Raw genomic sequence first — 17,192 nt, forward strand, 5'->3', positions numbered from 1 at the left:
AATAATCCTCCAGTTGTAAAAGATATTTGCCTTTAGTGTGGGTATATGTCATTCACAGAGTATCCTCTTTTATAGCACTATGTCTCTGGGCTTTGTCTGTATCAGACTTGTTCTCTCACTACATGTGCTCTCATCTTTCTAATCATCCTACTGCTATGCTAATAAAATAACTGTATCTGCAAATATCATTTCAGGAAGACTTTAGTGCTTATAGCTATGCATTTCTAATGTGCACATCAGCATGGTACCTAGGCCATTTATGAGTGATTTGCAGCTAAATAATAAGTGATAGCTTAACAGATCTCTACAGGTTATTAAATCTGTCCAAACAACCCTTGCCTACCATTGTGGCATGATATTGTTTTAAAACTGTTGGCCAGATAATCAGCCTACATTGCCACTGATACAACAGGCCTTGTTGAGCAGATGCTTTTGAAAATTCTGACCCATACATAAAGCACTTGCCAATAAGAATTCTAAGCCCTATCTCCACCAGCAAACCAAAATTACAAACCACTTAGCTTCAAATAACTAATAAAGGACAATGGAAGAATTGTTTAAGGTAAGGGGTGTGGATAAAAGGGTTTAGAAATCTACAAAGCTCTTAGAACTACAAAGGCACTTGACTGCCAGATACAAATTCTGATAAGAATGAATCAAGCTTCCTAAAATTCTCAGAGAGGCTCTGAAGGTTCTTTCTGTGCTGTTCAATAAGGAGGTCAGCCCTCTCTTGCAGAATAATTATTGCAGAAACACAAATTAAGAATGTGCTTTTAGAAGGGAAGTAAACAGTCTCATTCCAATCTGATCCCAGGTCTGTTTTTGCCTTCATAAACCTCCCTCTGCTCTGCTTCTATCCCCAAATCACTTCCATGGTTGGAGACCAATAGTTACTGTTTGGAGATAAGGCAAGGAAAACTATGAAAGAACATACATACGCTTAATAGTGAGAGGAGGGAGATAAATGATGTCTCTCCAAAGACCCTTACTCACCAATGAAAATACACTATTTGTTCTGCCCTATCCCATGTTCAAGTGTATTACCTATGAGCAGAACAAGTAAGGATTGCATCAACTAGTTAATGGCTACAGGGACTCTTCTATACTTTATCCAAATTAAACATGCTTTTGGTTCGGAGGGAGAAGCGAATAAGGAGTTTTCCATTATGCACTAGGTACACACATGCTTGGCTGGATGGTAATGTGTTATTGCCATAAGCACTTACGAGTTGTCTACAATGCTTTCATCAGTGGAGGAGACTTCCTCCTCCAGTGTGTTTGACTCCTCTGGTTTCCTAATCAGAAAGAACAGAAATGTGCCCACGAGACTGAGGATGGTTAGAGCGATGAAGACAGTCCTGCGATCACTCTCTGTGGAAAATCAAAAAGGTGTCACACACAGGTCTGCATAAAATAATTCATATCTAGTAAACTATCTCCACAAATAATGGTGCAGATAGCTAAGATGTTTCCATGCTAAAGATAGGTACAGTTTATAAAGAGGTGTATATATAATACATATTAACTTCAGTGGTGGTGTCTGACTTACCACCCGTGGGGCAAAGTGCCCACATGTTTGGCAAGTTCCTTTGTCATTGCTGATATGCCAATGGAATACTGGCTGGTCAAAGAATATCACCACCACTTTCTGCTGTGGCTAAGTGGGGGTTAATAAAAGGGAAGAGGAAGTGCACAGGCTGTTCAATAACAGTATTGCTTGCAGGGCAGAGGCTACATCATCTCCCCTACACTGATTAGAAATAACTTTCTTCCTCTCTGGCCCCAGGAACTAATGTTACATCATGTGATACCATAAACTGGTAGACCTATAAATTTCAAACGCCATATGCTCATGAAACCTCAGAATTTGACAGAAGATAACAGTGGGTATCTGGAGGAAAGGTACCTGATGTTTCATGCACCAGTCTCTCTACACTAACCAACGTGCTTGGCACGGTAAACTCTTTTGTGCAGAGGCTTCCCCTATTCATCAGGCAGAAAAATTGCTGAGAAGCAGCTAATCATGCATTGTGTTGAGACAAGCTAACCTTTGGGCTCCCACTTCTCAATCCTAAAGATGGTGCCTATGTACTTATATTTATTTCTCCAATGGCTTAAAGGTGAACAGAAAAGTTTTAAAATACATTTAAAAAAAAACTGTGTAAAATTCCAAATAAATAACAATGTGTCTGTGGGTGTGTAGTTTTAAAAATAGTCTTTTATGTGCATGTGCAAACAGCTCTTGTGGGAACCTGAAATAAAGTGTGGCAAGGGAGTACTGATGTTCAAATGTAGGAACTTTCACCTTAGAATGAAATGGAAGGAGACTCCTAAATTGTTTCAACATGCTTCAAGGGATTTTAATTCACTTAAAGGTCAAGGAAAACTTCAGTGTGAGTTCTGTTAAATGCTGTAATCCGAGGTGATTAGCAGGAGCAATATAAATCAGGAAACAGAATTTCAGATTCCACAGATTTATGTTTTTGGCAGAATTTAAGCTTTTGCTTTATTTTTTGGATTTCTTTAATTTTTTTTTTAATCTAGGCTGTGCTACTCAGTCTGCAGAGCCCAAATCAATAGTACAGTAGCAGAGCTGTGAACTGCCCTGTTCATCACAAGCAGACGCTAACTCCGAAGTCTGAGATGATCATTTAAAAGTCAACATTTCATCCTAATTGTCTTTAGCAGAAACATCCTCCTAAAACGTTTATCCAATGAGATTGAAAATTCCATTTATTTGGAAGGATGTCTTACAGGGAAAAGGCTTCATGTTTTAAAGATGTGAATAGCTGAATGGTCTATCAGATATTTGAGTTCTTTTTTAGTACACAATATAGGAAACCCTCCTCCTCACATACACCTTACAGCAGGATCATCAGCTCCATTTAGTATAACAATTCTGTTTTTTTCTTAGTTGACAACCACCACCCACATATCAGTCCCTGCCTCCACCTTTTTACAGCAACTCAGGTCCCAGATGCTCTGTGTGGAGCCCTACAGCTTTGACCACCTATCACTTTCTCCACTGACTATGAGAGCACTTTGCTCCAAGTTCTACTCTGATAGATTTGGAAGGCTCCAGCCACAATATTAATTATAATTCAAACAGGAAATTAACCTTGATGATCTGTATCAAGACAGGGACACTGAGGGTTTGTCTGCACCAGGATATTATTCTGGAACAGGTAGGATGTGGATTTAAAGTGTAATAGCTATTTCAGAACAGCTCCCCATGTGGACATTCTTATTCCAGAATATGAGTCTTCACATGGGAAGCTATTATGGAATTCTGCAATACACTATTCTGATCAATTTCCCTGTGAACAGGAGCCCTGAAAGCAGGCAAAGGGAACAGCAGCCAGGAACACTGGAGATATTCACAGCTCTTGTATCACATGGCTTTACATACTACGGCTACATCTACACTACACAGCTTTTAGCAACACAGCTATGGTGCTACAGCCATGTTGCTAAAAGGTGCACAGTATAGCCGCTGTTTGTAGACAGGAGAGAGCTCTCCCGCCAACAAATAACTTCCACCCCCAATGAGCGGCATTAGCGTCGTTGGCAGGAAAGCACTCCTGACTACAAAGCGCTGTTCACACCAGCATTTGAAGTCATCAAAACTTTTGTCTTTCGGGGGGGGGTCTGTGTGTGTGTGTGTGTGTGTGTGTGTGTGTTTTTAACACCTCTGAATGACAAAAGTTTTGTCTTTCAGTTGCCAATGTAAACAAAGCCTAAAACTAAAATACTCCCCAGAAAACAAATACAAATTTTACCCACTGCTCCCTATGTTTCTAGCTGTCACAACTATGGCTATGTCTACACTAGCACTTTTGTCGGTCAGGGGTGTGCAAAAAACACCCCTGAGAAAATTTTCACAGACAAAAACGGCAGTATGTGCAGTATTATGTCGGCGGGAGAGCATCTCCCGCCAACATAATTACCACCACTTGGGTTGGGGGTGGTTTAATTATGCCAGCAGGGGAGCTCCCTCCCACTGGCATTGAGGGACTACACAGGAGACCTTACACCAGCACAGTACAGCTGTGCCGCTGTAAGATCCGTAATGTAGACATAGCCTATGGCCTCTTCCTACTTCATTATTTTATCCATTTTTTCATACATTATGATAGATCGAAGTATTCTATATACAAAACAAGTAATACAAACCTGATATGTGAGTTTTCCCACGCCAAGCAAAGTATATATAAAGATTTCCAAAAAACAAGCTGCAAACAAAAGAGGGATAACACAGGAATATAGTATTTATTATGATAACAAATTATATATAAAAGAATATGGTGTAAATGTGAAAGAGATAGAGGGTGCCTGTCCTCACACTATCAAAGTCAAACCGCTAGCCCAGGGGTAGGCAACCTATGGCATGTGTGCCGAAGGCGGCACGCGAGCTGATTTTCAGTAGCACTCACTCTGCCCAGGTCCTGGCCACCGGTCTGGGGAGATCTGCATTTTAATTTAATTTTAAATGAAGCTTCTTAAACATTTTAAATACCTTATTTACTTTACATACAACAATAGTTTAGTTATAATATTATAGACTTATAGAAAGAGACCTTCTAAAAACATGAAAATGTATTACTGACACGCGAAACCTTAAATTAGAGTGAATAAATGAAGACTTGGCACACCACTTCTGAAAGGTTGCTGACCCCTGCGCTAGCCCCATAGAAACGTAAAACAAAATTGAGGATTCACGTTCATAAGGCCGGCTCTATATTTCAAAGGGATCCAAGATATCAGAAATGACATTAACTTTAGTCCATCAGGAGGAAAGACCTGCCATAGACAACTCCTATTTATCATTAAGCATTGCTCAATATCAGCAACAATGTCACTCCCAGCTTTTCCTTTCGTTTCATAGTCTGTGGAGCATCACTCTGAAGTACTGACTGAGACAGAAGTCTCCCTTGCACTCTCACTGAACAATACAGCAAGTACAGGGTGCATTTAACCAAAGGGAAAGATTTAATAAAGGAAAGTTACCTGGACTGTAAAAGTGCCCAGAAGATTCCACTGTTTCTTCCAATAGTGTTTTCATCTGAATTTATCGTCAGGCAATTTCCCTGTGCAGTCCACATTACTGAAATTCAAGTAAAATAGTTGCTGAGAAAGGAGGAAAAATAGTTTTAAGAGAGAGAGAGAGATGTAGTGAAGAAGTACAAGCCGATACAATACTTACCAGCAGCTGCTATCCCAATGAAAACAGAAGCAGTGTAGAAGGACCATGTGAAAGGCTGGATAAAAACCGCAATGTATATGCTAAAATAAAACAATGTATTATATTCAAATTGAATGTGGGCAATGTTATGCTTATTATGCTTTTTAACAATCAGATTTGCATCTTAGCTTCCTCTAAATCAAGGACTTATTGCTAAGCTCATTTTGAAAAGACTCCAAGTTAATAAGATTTGAAACAAAACAGTTTTTTATTACTCTAAACATATAATGCTATTTTTCTAATACAGTCATTAGACTGAGGCCTGATCTTGGTTCTTTACTCCAAGGTCAGCCAGACCTGCCAATGCTGTGGAAACAACATGGTCACTGTCTCTGGGGGAGGGAGTGCTCTGAAGTGACATTCCAAGTGACTCAAGCGCAACACTGATATCATTGCAAGAAGACAAACCCTGCCCTCCTCAGCCAGTACAATTTCATGCAAGACGTGGTACCTTTTGAAGGTGAAGTAAAGGGAATAGATGCATAGGAAGCAGAAACTATAGATTTAAATGAATTACCTACCTGTAAAATAGACCACTAACAAACATGGATAATTGAGGTCCCACTACAGCAACCACTGACGGTGAAATAAGATTTGATGCAGAGAACACCCCATAAATAATGGCCATGCTACACAAATAAATAATAAAGATGAATAAGCATTTCAAATGGAATTCAAGAGTATTGGCTAGTGTAGCCGATTTTATTTATTTAGGCAATTTTTCAAATGATTCGAAACTATTACATCAAACATATCACCTAGCCTATGTAACTGCATGATCTTATTACTTTAGCCCCTCTTTCCCGTCTATGGTTATTTACCCTTGTTTGTTGCACCTTATCTTAGATTGTAAACTCTTCAGGACAGTGACCAAGTCTTCCTAAATGATTGCATAGTCCTAGAACAACAGACCTCTGATCATGATTGGGGACTTTGGTTGCTATGACAATACAATAAACATGAAAAAACTGGTTTCCACAGCTCCAATACCCTGATGATCCTCCTATCTTTGGGAGTGTTCCCTTCCATATGACTGTTGAAATCTCTCCTGCAAGCTAATCTGCACAGGTAGACCCTGTGCTCTATGTAGGTACAAAGGTCCACACATGTGGGTAAGTTTGTAGGATCAACATCTTTGCTAGCTGCTTTACTTTTCAATAATTTCACCAAAGACTGCATGACCCAAGATAAAAAGCAAAGCACAGCATTGTTTCTCCCTACATGGAAAAAGTGCAAAACACGAATGTGGTTCATTTAAAAAGGAAAATCTACATGTAAAATTACCAGTAAGCTGTGTTTAAGTACGATAACATAATTTTGTTTTTAACGTGTAAGTTCAGGAGAAAAATACAATCACCTAAGACCATGTCCCTATAAGATTTCATTAAAACTAGCTATGCCTCTTAAAGTAACAAAAGGGCAAAAATATCATGGTATATTACCTGGTATAGCCACTGCCATGAAAATTTGTGTTGTTTAAATTCGTGATAACAGTTTGCTGTGTAGAGAAAATTATAAATAATAATACAGAAAGTACATTTTATACTTTTTTTTTAAATCTGAAAACTACAGACAGATTATCATAAGAGCAAAGTTAGAACTGATTGTTAATAACAATGCCCAAGGAACTAAAAGTAGTTTAGAAATGGCCATTATACCTTGTAAAACTATGTGAGGAAGTAACGATTACACCCATTGTACAGTCATGGAAACAACTGCAGCTTGTTCAGATTCAGTGGCAGAGTCAAGGACTTGACATCAAAATTCTGGCTCCTATCTCCTTTTCTAATTTCTCTACACTCCCTTCTCTTTTCAAATGAGCAGTACGCAAGCCTTTGAAAACCACATTTATTAATTACAGCCTAAGGCCCTGAACCTCAAAAGTTTTTAGGTTCCCAACTTCTGTTGACTGCAATAGAAGTTAGGGTGCCTAAATACCTTAGAGGGATCTGGGACTAAGTCCCTTTGTGGATCTAGGCCAGGGGTTCTCAAACTGGGGGTTGGGACCCCCCCCCTCAGGGGGTCGTGAGGTTATTACTTGGGAGGTCGCGAGCTGTCAGCCTCCATCCCAAACCCTGCTTTGCCTCCAGCATTTATAATTGGGTTAACATATTTAAAAGTGTTTTTAATTTATATGGGGGGGGTCGCACTCAGAGGCTTGCTATGTGAAAGGGGTCACCAGTACAAAAGTTTGAGAACCACTGATCTAGGCCTTCCTTCCTACACTCTTCCTCTGTCTACTGGTTTTCTGGTATGCTGGTTTGGTCACGGGGCAACTGCAATTTGAACTACGGAACCTGATTCATTCACTGCCAGACAATGAGTATTGCTTGCAGACACTTTTATTTATGAGAGACAAGGTGAGTGAGGTGGTATCTTTTATTGGACAAGCTCTCTCTCATCAACAGAAGTTGGTCCAATAAAAGATATTAGCTCACTTACCTTGTCTCTCTAAGGCTTTGTCTACACTGGACTTTTGTCAGTAAATTTTTTATTGTTCAGGGATGTGAAAAACACACACACACACCCCCAAATGACAAAAGTTTTACCGATTAAAAAGCACCGCTGTGAACAGCGCTTTATTGGCAGAAGAGCTCTCCTGCTGACAAAGCTACGGTCGCCACTCATTGTGGGTGGAAGTTTTTTGTTGGTGGGAGAGCTGTCTCCCGCCAACAAAGAGCGGCTACACTGTGCAGCCTGTAGCCTAATATCCTGGGACTAACATGGCTACAACAGCACTGTATACAGCTTTTATTTATAAAAGTTTGCTCCACAAAGATGCTTCAAGTGAAGCTGTCCATTTGAAACAATAACTAGTATTTTGTGATTCTATAGTGCCTTTAGATCTCAAAGTATTTACCAGGCATTAACAAATTAAGCCTCCCAACATCTCTTTAATGTAAAGCAGTATGAGCCCCATTTTTACAGAAATGGAAACTGAGCCATGGACATGCTCTGTAGCAATCACGAATTGAACCTCTATTTCCAAACTCTCTGTCCTGTGCTTTAGCCACAAGATCAGCCTCCTCTACCATAAATTAACCATACAACAAATTATTTTTATGTCCAATTTGCCTGCAGTAAAGGAGAGAGAGACTAGCAGTAAATTATTTAGTGAGATGTAAAGTGACTTGACTGTGTCAGTTGTGACAGTATGACCACTTGCCAGATACTGTATTCATACCCCTTCAATCTCCAGTTTGTCATTACATAGTGAAAATGTGAGATTAAGGAAGATTAATTAACCAGGAGAAATTAGGTGACAAAGTTACAAATAATAGCATCCTGGTCATATGTTTTAAAGCAAAATTATAAAAAAGCTCAGAAACATGAAAAGATCCAGTTTAATTCAATTGCTGGATAGATAATTGCCAGAGCAGATATTATTAAACTGAATGTGTTTAATTAACTTAATTTTTTTCTAAGCAACCATAGGTTGTCTCATACCATTACTGTTTCACTGCTACACTCTCTTAAAGAAACAGATTACTTAAGTACCTGTGCAAAAACTAAATCAAGAGAAACACAAAAAGATAAAATGTAAGGCTATCATGCATCTTAGATCCCTAAACAAAACAACCCTTAAAATTGGCATGTCAGAAAGAAAGATGAGGATGTGGAGTGTTTTGATATTTGCACTTACCGCAACATTTCCACACGTTTGGAAGGCAGTAAACATAAACATAAAAGCAACTCCTAACATAATTATGTTAAAAAGCTTTTTCGACTTAGGAGACATTTTGTTTTTTCTTAGGAAGTTGTCCTCTTCAGTCCGGAGAAGTTCTATTTTCCTTTTAAAGCTCCCTTTTAAGTTCTGCCAAAAAAAAAAAAAACACTCAAGAAAAAAAAACCTTCACAAACACGAGTTATTTTAAACTAATTGTTAAGTGTTAGGAAGTATTCACTGGCAAGCCAAGAGGTCTAGTCTCCACTGTAAATAAAATAAAGAAAAAAACAACAACACTGGAAAAAAAACAAGTCAAAGGTTTAGTAAGAGTTGTGAAGATTATTCTGATCCTTTCGTATGAAGATATGCAGAGTGCAGTATATTATTTCTTCATGACATCCCTTCCCCCAGAAGTAGTTTCCCACCCATTGAGTTAGTAAATCAGCTCACTTCCTTGCCACCATTGCTCTGAATCAGATTTTAGTCAAAAGACATTAAATCACCTGACAAAGGAAAGAAAAGATACTCATAAACACAAGCCATGTCCATTCATGCTGAACAGGAAATAAGGAATATTTCACAATCCAGGTCAGCTGACTGATCAGGCTAGAACACCCTCGTGCACTCTGGGAAATGCAGTTTCAGCATTTCTGTGACTTAAAAAAAGAGTAAATCTACATTATTACTTAAAATAACAATAGCATGTTTGTGGTTACTGTAAATAATATTCTGTAACCTTTAGACGATAATACTTTGGGCAAGAAACCAAATCTCTCAGAAAGTCTTTTAAGAAAACTGTCACCTACTGCTTTCAGTCACGCAAAAAGCATTCATAAATGAAGACTGAAAAGCTCAGGGGGTCTTTTCAGTAAACACAGCAAAAAAGAAAGGAAAGGAAATATTTCATTGTCACTGACACACATGCACAGTCTCCCTCACTGTTTCCGTCTGTCACTCATTCACTCTGAAAAGGAAGTGAAATAGCTGCCTCTACAATCACTCAGTATTTTGCCTTGAAATCCTTCCAACATAAAACCTATTATTTAATTGCTAATATATTTATGTATTGAGTTTTGTAGTTGTTTTAAATAAGTAATCCTAAAGATCAGAAGATCCCTATTTTAAAAAGTGAGTAAAGCAGAAAAAGAAAGTCAGACATCTCATATTAAGTCTACCCCCACTTCCTGCTATTATTATTTAGCACTTGTATTAGAAGAGTACCCAGAGACACCAGTGAGGATTGTGCTAACTCAGGGGTTCTCAAACTGGGGTTTAGGGGGTTATTACATGGGGGGTCACGAGCTGTCAGTCTCCCAAATCCTGCTTTGCCTCCAGCATTTATAATGGTGTTAAATATATTTTAAAATATTTTTAATTTATGAGGGTGGTGACACTCAGAGGCTTGCTATGAGAAAGGGATCACCAGTACAAAAGTTTGAGAACCACTGTGCTAACTGCTGCACAAATACATACAAAGACATAGGGCAAAGCTGGCTCAGTTGAAATCAATGACAAAACTCCCATGGACTTCAGTGGAGTCCCACAGTTTCATCCAGCATTTCTTCCTGCCCTGAAAGGCTTATCCAGAAGTTACCATTCCAACAACAGCCAAAAACACTGTATTACTTATTCAGTATTGTAAAGATTGCTCAGCTAGTATTTTACAAAATTGTACAGTATTTTATTTGAAACTAGAGCTTTGTTGTTACTTATGCAAGTCAATAACACTACTCTTATGAGTATTGACTTGGAATAAGAGCCAGGGCTCAAGCTGATGCCTGCATGGATCACACTGCAGGAGAAGGCCTTGGTTAGGTACTTGGGAAGAGTAGCTCTTTTCCCCCGTTTCTACGTTATGAACACTTACAAGAGGAGATTTCTAAGAAACATAGGAGGGAGACTCCCTCTACCATTTTGAGGGATTCACTGTAAAGCAGATTTTTAAATCTCTCCTGATATGAAGGATTTTTTGTGGTGCGATTCAAAGAGAAATTTTAAATCTTACTGTTCTATGTGAAATGAATAAATAACAAGAAGCAATAAAACAGAAATAAAAACAAGAAGAGAGGCATTATTTCCTTAACTGAGATTGCTCATGCAGGAAATACCTTGCTTCTTGTTTTTATATCAACATTATTGCTTCTTGTTATATGTTATTTTCACTATTGAGCAAAATATTTATTAAACAAAGCATTACACTAAGAACAAAAAGTCAAGTCTAACTATTTGCTTTTAAAAATCTCTCATTTACACTGTAATCCCAGTTAAAGAGAGATCTCTGGAAATGCAGTCTCTTCTTCATTTCAGTTTACTTTTTTTAAACAAAGTAATCTATGAAGAATACAATTATAAACCTTTAGTAATGAGCTACATAATCATTAGTCATTATTATTAATTAATTAATATTATTATTATTCGACTAGTATCATTGAAGAAAACAGTGTAGACAAGGTCAAATTTCCCACTGTCACACTAACACTGGTATTGCACCACTGGCTAGTGGAGTATGGTCACAGTGCTAGTATGGATAGGCCGATTGTATCTCCTCTACACCAGTTTGAGCAGGCATAGACAACGACAACAGAAAAGTAACAATTCCAAATGCCAGTCTACCCTAGTACTCCCACTATTGCTACAATCCCACTAGTGGAGCTACACTGTGGCAGTGCAGCAGTGGGAAATCTGAAGAAAAATGCTAGCAGTCTTTTGTGCCACTGAAGTGTATATGTGATGTCCTAGCACCCTGGAGTAGCGATGTGGAAGCCATTGAGAGGTGATATCCATGCCTTGGCGTCAGGGAGGTTTTTATAGGATGCCAGCAGCAACATGTCAGCATGCGTATGCTTATGCAGCTTTCACATGGCACCCCAAAACCTTGGCAATGTGCATGTAAACTTTCACACAGCACCAGCAACACTGTCACAGATCACGTATAAGGGCTTTTCCACAGCACTCCAAGCAATATGCTGAGGTATTCTTGGGAAGCTTTCACATTGCTGGAGAGGGTATACATGCATGGAGAGTTCACATGGCACTCCCAGTACTATGGAAGTGCATGAATGTTTGTGGCGCTTTTACACACCTTGTCTCCAGTAGTGTCGCAATGTATATATGTGTATGGGGCTTGTGTGCAGCATTCCCAACCACAGGATGAAAAATGTGTGTAAATGTGGGGATCTTCCATGTGGCACCCCAAGCAAAGTGGCAGGATGTATTTGGGAGGGAGTGCTACTTTCACAAACTGCCTCCAGCACTTTGGCAAGAGGAGAGGGTGGCACTTGCATGGGACACCCCAGCATAATTGCAGGGAGTGTGTGTTTTGTGGGAGAGAGAAAGGGAGGAGTTTCACACAATGTCCTCACACTACACTTGCAGCACATGGCAGCTTGACATAAGGCTTCATGCTGGCCTTACAATAGCAGAGCAGGTGTGCATGGCTGTTCTGAGGCCTTCAGATTGTATCCCACAACCCCCCCCGCCCTGTGGATTTGGGAGGGAGGCTTAAAATGACACCTTTTACAACTAGGTGGGCATGAATGCAGGGTGAAAAGGAAGTGCCTACATGTAGTGCCTTCACCTGGCATTGGCTGCATTGGCAGTGGGTTGCTTCATGCACTGACCCCATATTGTGGTGATGCAGATGGGGGGGGGGGGGGGGAAGAAATCGGACTTTAATGGGGACTGACCAGCACAACAGCAGCACGTGGGTGTGCCTCTGAAGAGCACATGACATGGTTCCCATCCCACATGAGGGGGTGAGCACGGGCCTCCAGGATGTATGGTGGGAGGGGAAAGTGCCCTCCCCATTATCGCTGAAGGGAGAGGTTCCTAACGGATCAGTCCACGATACAGGTGAATGGCATGTGTCCAGCTTGTATCTAACTTTGTTACAGCTCCCTCCCGCCTGTGCCTATGTTTCTGGCCCTGTCACTCACACGTGACACAGTCTGGCTCGCACCTTCCCTCCCCTTACACCCACCAGCCCTTTCTGCTGATCGTCCGCCATTTTGACTCTTTTCTTTCCTCAACGGCTCCCCGCTTCTTCGCCAGGGGAGGCTCCTCTCAGAAATTTCACGGTGTACGGGTTTTTTTCTCCTTTCCCAAAGGGACGAACATTCACCCTCGATCTTTGTCCCGATTTTCGGGCCACATTTCGTTCAAAATTTCCCCGCCTCAGCCGATCCCTTCCGGGTCACGGCCCGGCCGCCCCAACTGCCACTTTCTAGGATCGCCGAAATATTTCTTGAGAGGCGGACTCACCACGGATGTTTCACGGCCGCTTCTGTAAAACGCGCGAAGGGGTGAAAAAAATGAACTGAAAATTATGTTGGTTACGGAGAGAGCCCGGCGGTCGCGCGCGCGGGCCCGCTTCGCTTCCGGGTTAGAAGCGGCCATTTTGTGGCGTTAAGTAGGAGGGTGCGGGCTCTACTTCGCTCATTTGCTAGTAGCAGCGGTGAGAGGCGGGTGGTAGCTGCGCTGCATTTGTCCTTCCCCCTTCTCGGCCTTCGGTCCCTGACTGTCGCTTCTACGGAGCCAGCGAATCTTCTGCGGTCTCGTTACACGGCCTGGAGCTTCCACCTTTCTGGCCTAAAGGTCGGGGCCCGCTTCGGCGTCTATTCCCTGGCTTGAGGGTCCTCCCAGGCCAAATCCGCTACCGACTCTCCTGATCTGTTCGCCAGCTTTCTCCTCTCAGTCCCGCCGCCCCTCGGGGGCCTCTGCCCGCCATGAGCTACGGGCGCCCCCCGCCTGATGTGGAGGGCATGACTTCCCTGAAGGTGGATAACCTGACCTACCGCACGTCTCCAGACACGCTAAGACGGGTCTTTGAGAAGTACGGGCGGGTGGGGGACGTCTACATCCCCCGGGACCGCTACACCAAGGAGAGCCGCGGCTTTGCCTTCGTCCGCTTCCACGACAAGCGCGATGCCGAGGATGCGATGGACGCCATGGACGGCGCAGTGCTGGACGGCCGGGAGCTCCGCGTGCAGATGGCCCGCTACGGGAGGCCTCCGGACTCCCATCATAGCCGCCGGGGGCCGCCGCCGCGCCGATACGGAGGTGGCGGCTATGGACGCCGCAGCCGCAGGTAAGAGCCCGGCAAGCCAGGCGTGTTGGGGGCGGGGGGGGCAGAAGGCTGTTTTCCCAGGGCTATAGAGGACTTGGGAGGCGCAGGACTGAGAGTCGGAACCATGGGTTTGAGGGGCAGCGGCGGCACAGCCTGGGGGAGCCAGTGGCCCCAACGTGACGCGATGGAGGAGGGTGTTTCCTGGCTGGGAAGGCAGGATCGGCGCGAAAACGCAGGCTCCCAGAACCACGTGGTGTCCATGGCGGCGGGGAGTGTTCGGGGGTGGATGGTAGGCTCAGCCCCAGGCTGCTTCCTCGGAATAATGACGCCTTGTAACCGCCGCGGGGGGGAAGGAAGTGCGCTGGGCCAGTCAGGGTGGAAGTGGAACAGGTCATCACGTCTTTTTCACGTCTAATCGAGTGATTTTAACATTCTAGCCCCAGAAGACGCCGCCGTAGTCGATCCAGGAGCAGGAGCCGCTCTAGGTCCCGCAGTCGATCCCGTTACAGTCGGTCCAAGTCCAGATCTCGCACACGCTCCCGATCTCGCTCCACCTCTAAGTCTAGGTCTGCCAGGAGATCCAAATCCAAGTCGTCATCCGTCTCCAGATCCCGATCCAGGTCGAGGTCAAGATCCAGGTCTAGAAGCCCCCCACCAGTCTCAAAGAGGGAATCTAAATCTAGATCCAGGTCTAAGAGCCCCCCCAAATCTCCCGAAGAGGAAGGAGCTGTATCCTCTTAGGAAAATGGTAATGTAGTTGGAACTCTATGCAGTTTGCATGTTACACCCCACTTAAGGGCTATTATGAAGTATCGGGGTAGTTCTTACGATATTAACAACCTGAATCAAGTGACTGGTAATGGGAGACACTGTTACCTTTTTGAGCAGACTTTTCAGTTGTTCAGCTAGGGAAATAATTTTTTGCAGAGGACATATTTTTATGTTTTGTGAGATTAATGGTTTGGTTTTAATGAAATATTGTATGAGACGCAACCTATTAATGAAAATGACTATTTCTTGCTGTTTTTTATCCAACATCTGCATTTTCCCCTTTAAAGCTGCGGTCTCCTGTTTGCTAAAAGAATATTGGCCAGTATTGCAGATTTTAACTGATTTGGCTGATCCTCCAGGGACCAGTTTCTGTGGGCGTGTATTGGAGCAGGTTTGTCTTTAAAAGTTAAAGATACACTATCCTTTTATAATGGAACATCAGTTCAGTGGTCATTGTACTGACTGGAGGTAAAAAAAAGTTCTTATAGAAGTGGCAAATGCAATGCAATAAAAAAATGGAAACTAGTTTTTCCTCAAATGAACTTTAGAGACTTCTAAGGATATACTGGGTGGGGAAAGGATAGTGTGTCTTTAACCCCTCAAACTGTTTGGTCCTGTTTTTAAAATGGAAATGGGCCTAAGATAGCTGTAAGGTTAAATAATTGTATGTTAAAATTAGTGATACTGTCTCAGATTGTATTGAATGCCAGTTGGAAGATAAAATTAAGTCTTTAAGTATTACACAAAATATTAGTTTCTATAACTTCTTATATGGGCTGAATTCAAGTTAAGTGTATGATTTACAGCCTGATGCTTGCTCTTCACTAACTCAGAGTTTAAACTAATGTGATTATTAAATGCTTCTTCACTATCATTTTTGAATTTCAAATTTGGCCTTTGAATTAGAGGTAATGTGGTGACAAAGGGGGGAGGTGAAGCACTATACATAATCCTTAATAAAACTTAATTAAATTAGGCAAGGCCAGTTGAATCACAACCAGAAGCATACTTGAAGTCATCCACGTAATTGGGAAGGTGCATGGTGGAAATGTGGCTGAACTGTTCTCTCTTCAAACCTAGATGCATCAGATAAATGAGAAACCTACATAAAGAACGCCTCTGGGGGGAAAGATCCTATGAATCTTCAGTCCATTGGAGAGACCCCAGGCACAAGCAACCAGCTGTTGAAAAGGTTATTTTGTAACATTTTTGTCTAACTTTTTACGTGTTTTAAGTTGAGCCTCAAATGGCAGACTTTACATTTTATGTGCCATTTTGTTGCTGTTATTCAAATTTCTTGTAATTTAGTGAAGTGAACGACTACCGATTTCATTATTGGCTTGGATATTTGAGGTAAATTTTCATTTTTGTTTATATAGTGCTGGCTTTTGTTTGACTTAAAAAAAAAACTGGTGGTAACTTAATTTGTTGCCTCAAGTTTCATGTTGCGGAAACATGCAGCCATTACATGCTGAGTAACATGACTGTCAAGGAAGTGTTCTCAATTTGCCTTCGTTCCTTAAATAAAATTCTGCAAAACTTCTTCAGATGTAAACTTCTTGTAAATGCTATTTACTTTGAATTTAAATAGTATTGTCTATTCCAAATTTGTATAAAACTTTTCAGGTGACAGTTGATTTTGAAAGGATTGTTTTATCAGACTCAATTCTAATCTCTTCTCTTATGTATTTTTGTGCACTAGGCGCAGTTGTGTAGCAGTTGAGTAATGCTGGTTAGCTGTTAAGGTGGCGTGTTGCAGTGCAGAGTGCTTGGCTGTTTCCTGTTTTCTCCTGATTGCTCCTGTGTAACGATGCCTTGTCGTGCAGAAACAAATGGCTGTCCAGTTAATTAAAATGCCTGACAACTGCACTTCCAGTCACCCGGGCCTTGCATAAAAATAATGGAGCATACAGTGAGCACATCTAGCTGATGATATACACACCTTATTTTTTCCAGAATGGTAAATCTTACCATCTTCTTTTATGAACTTGCATATAAGAAATGTAATGTTAAGAGCAAATGTTTCATTCCTTTGTAAGTACTGATTGGTGTATCTTTTGCTTATGACATTATGTACTATAACCACTGTCCCTGTAGTTACTATTAAACATTTTTCTTGGTGTTAACTTTTCTCAATCTAATGTCTGAGTCAGCATTTATTTTTAGCTTATAAAGATCTCAGCAATTGTGAATGTTTGTTTTCTTTTCAGTAACTTATTACTGTCTATTGCTTTTAAATTGTATCAATAGGGAGTAGCTGTTTCAGTACTAAGTTTAGTGTATATCATCTTAGTAACAAACGTTTCTTTTTGAACAATACAAACCTTAAATGTTGACACTGTAGGCAAGGTGTCAAGTGGTAGACCTGGTTGCTTGAAGTCCTGTTAGTTCATTACTTGTTCTTTAACAACAGTACTTGTTGGATTTGGCTTTGTGCCAGCTTAAAA

The 17,192-nt window shown here is 41.3% G+C and overlaps 2 protein-coding genes across 9 annotated transcripts in view; one reads left to right on the plus strand and one right to left on the minus strand.

The window, feature by feature from the left end:
• Positions 1 to 13,325, minus strand: part of MFSD11 (major facilitator superfamily domain containing 11) — a 33,517-nt gene extending 20,192 nt beyond the window's left edge. The window contains exons 1-8 of one of the 5 annotated variants that reach the window (XM_039501947.1): positions 13,170 to 13,325; positions 8,886 to 9,056; positions 6,685 to 6,740; positions 5,764 to 5,871; positions 5,204 to 5,283; positions 5,008 to 5,104; positions 4,174 to 4,232; positions 1,227 to 1,371 (exon numbers count right to left, since the gene is read on the minus strand). In XM_039501947.1, coding sequence (XP_039357881.1) covers positions 1,227 to 1,371; positions 4,174 to 4,232; positions 5,008 to 5,104; positions 5,204 to 5,283; positions 5,764 to 5,871; positions 6,685 to 6,740; positions 8,886 to 9,056; positions 13,170 to 13,304 — 851 coding nt within the window. In that variant the 5' untranslated portion in view covers positions 13,305 to 13,325. The other 4 variants (XM_039501949.1, XM_039501948.1, XM_039501950.1 and 1 more) reach the window with 4 other exon arrangements.
• Positions 13,326 to 13,596: 271 nt separating this feature from the next.
• Positions 13,597 to 16,886, plus strand: SRSF2 (serine and arginine rich splicing factor 2). 4 transcript variants are annotated; one of them, XR_005588518.1, is made up of 5 exons: positions 13,597 to 13,995; positions 14,412 to 14,722; positions 15,033 to 15,136; positions 15,826 to 15,937; positions 16,448 to 16,886. XR_005588518.1 is itself a non-coding variant. In XM_039501956.1 (3 exons), the coding sequence occupies exons 1-2, from the start codon at positions 13,634 to 13,636 to the stop codon at positions 14,713 to 14,715; spliced, it is 666 nt and encodes a 221-aa protein (XP_039357890.1). In that variant the 5' UTR covers positions 13,597 to 13,633; the 3' UTR covers positions 14,716 to 14,722; positions 15,826 to 16,886. The 4 variants fall into 4 exon arrangements, 1 of the variants encoding a protein (XP_039357890.1); XR_005588517.1 differs by having other exon boundaries at positions 15,826 to 16,886; XR_005588516.1 differs by lacking the exon at positions 15,033 to 15,136.
• The last annotated feature ends 306 nt before the right edge of the window (positions 16,887 to 17,192 follow it).

This window comes from Mauremys reevesii, linkage group 15 (genome assembly GCF_016161935.1).
Source record: "Mauremys reevesii isolate NIE-2019 linkage group 15, ASM1616193v1, whole genome shotgun sequence".
In the NCBI taxonomy this organism is placed as follows: domain Eukaryota; kingdom Metazoa; phylum Chordata; order Testudines; family Geoemydidae; genus Mauremys; species Mauremys reevesii.

Bases quoted from the DNA above. Each gene is read 5' to 3' on its own strand.
- SRSF2 (XM_039501956.1), top strand. From the start codon at position 13,634: ATGAGCTACGGGCGCCCCCCGCCTGATGTGGAGGGCATGACTTCCCTG. The intron at 13,996-14,411 runs GTAAGAGCCCGG...TTAACATTCTAG, and splicing joins TATGGACGCCGCAGCCGCAG to CCCCAGAAGACGCCGCCGTA.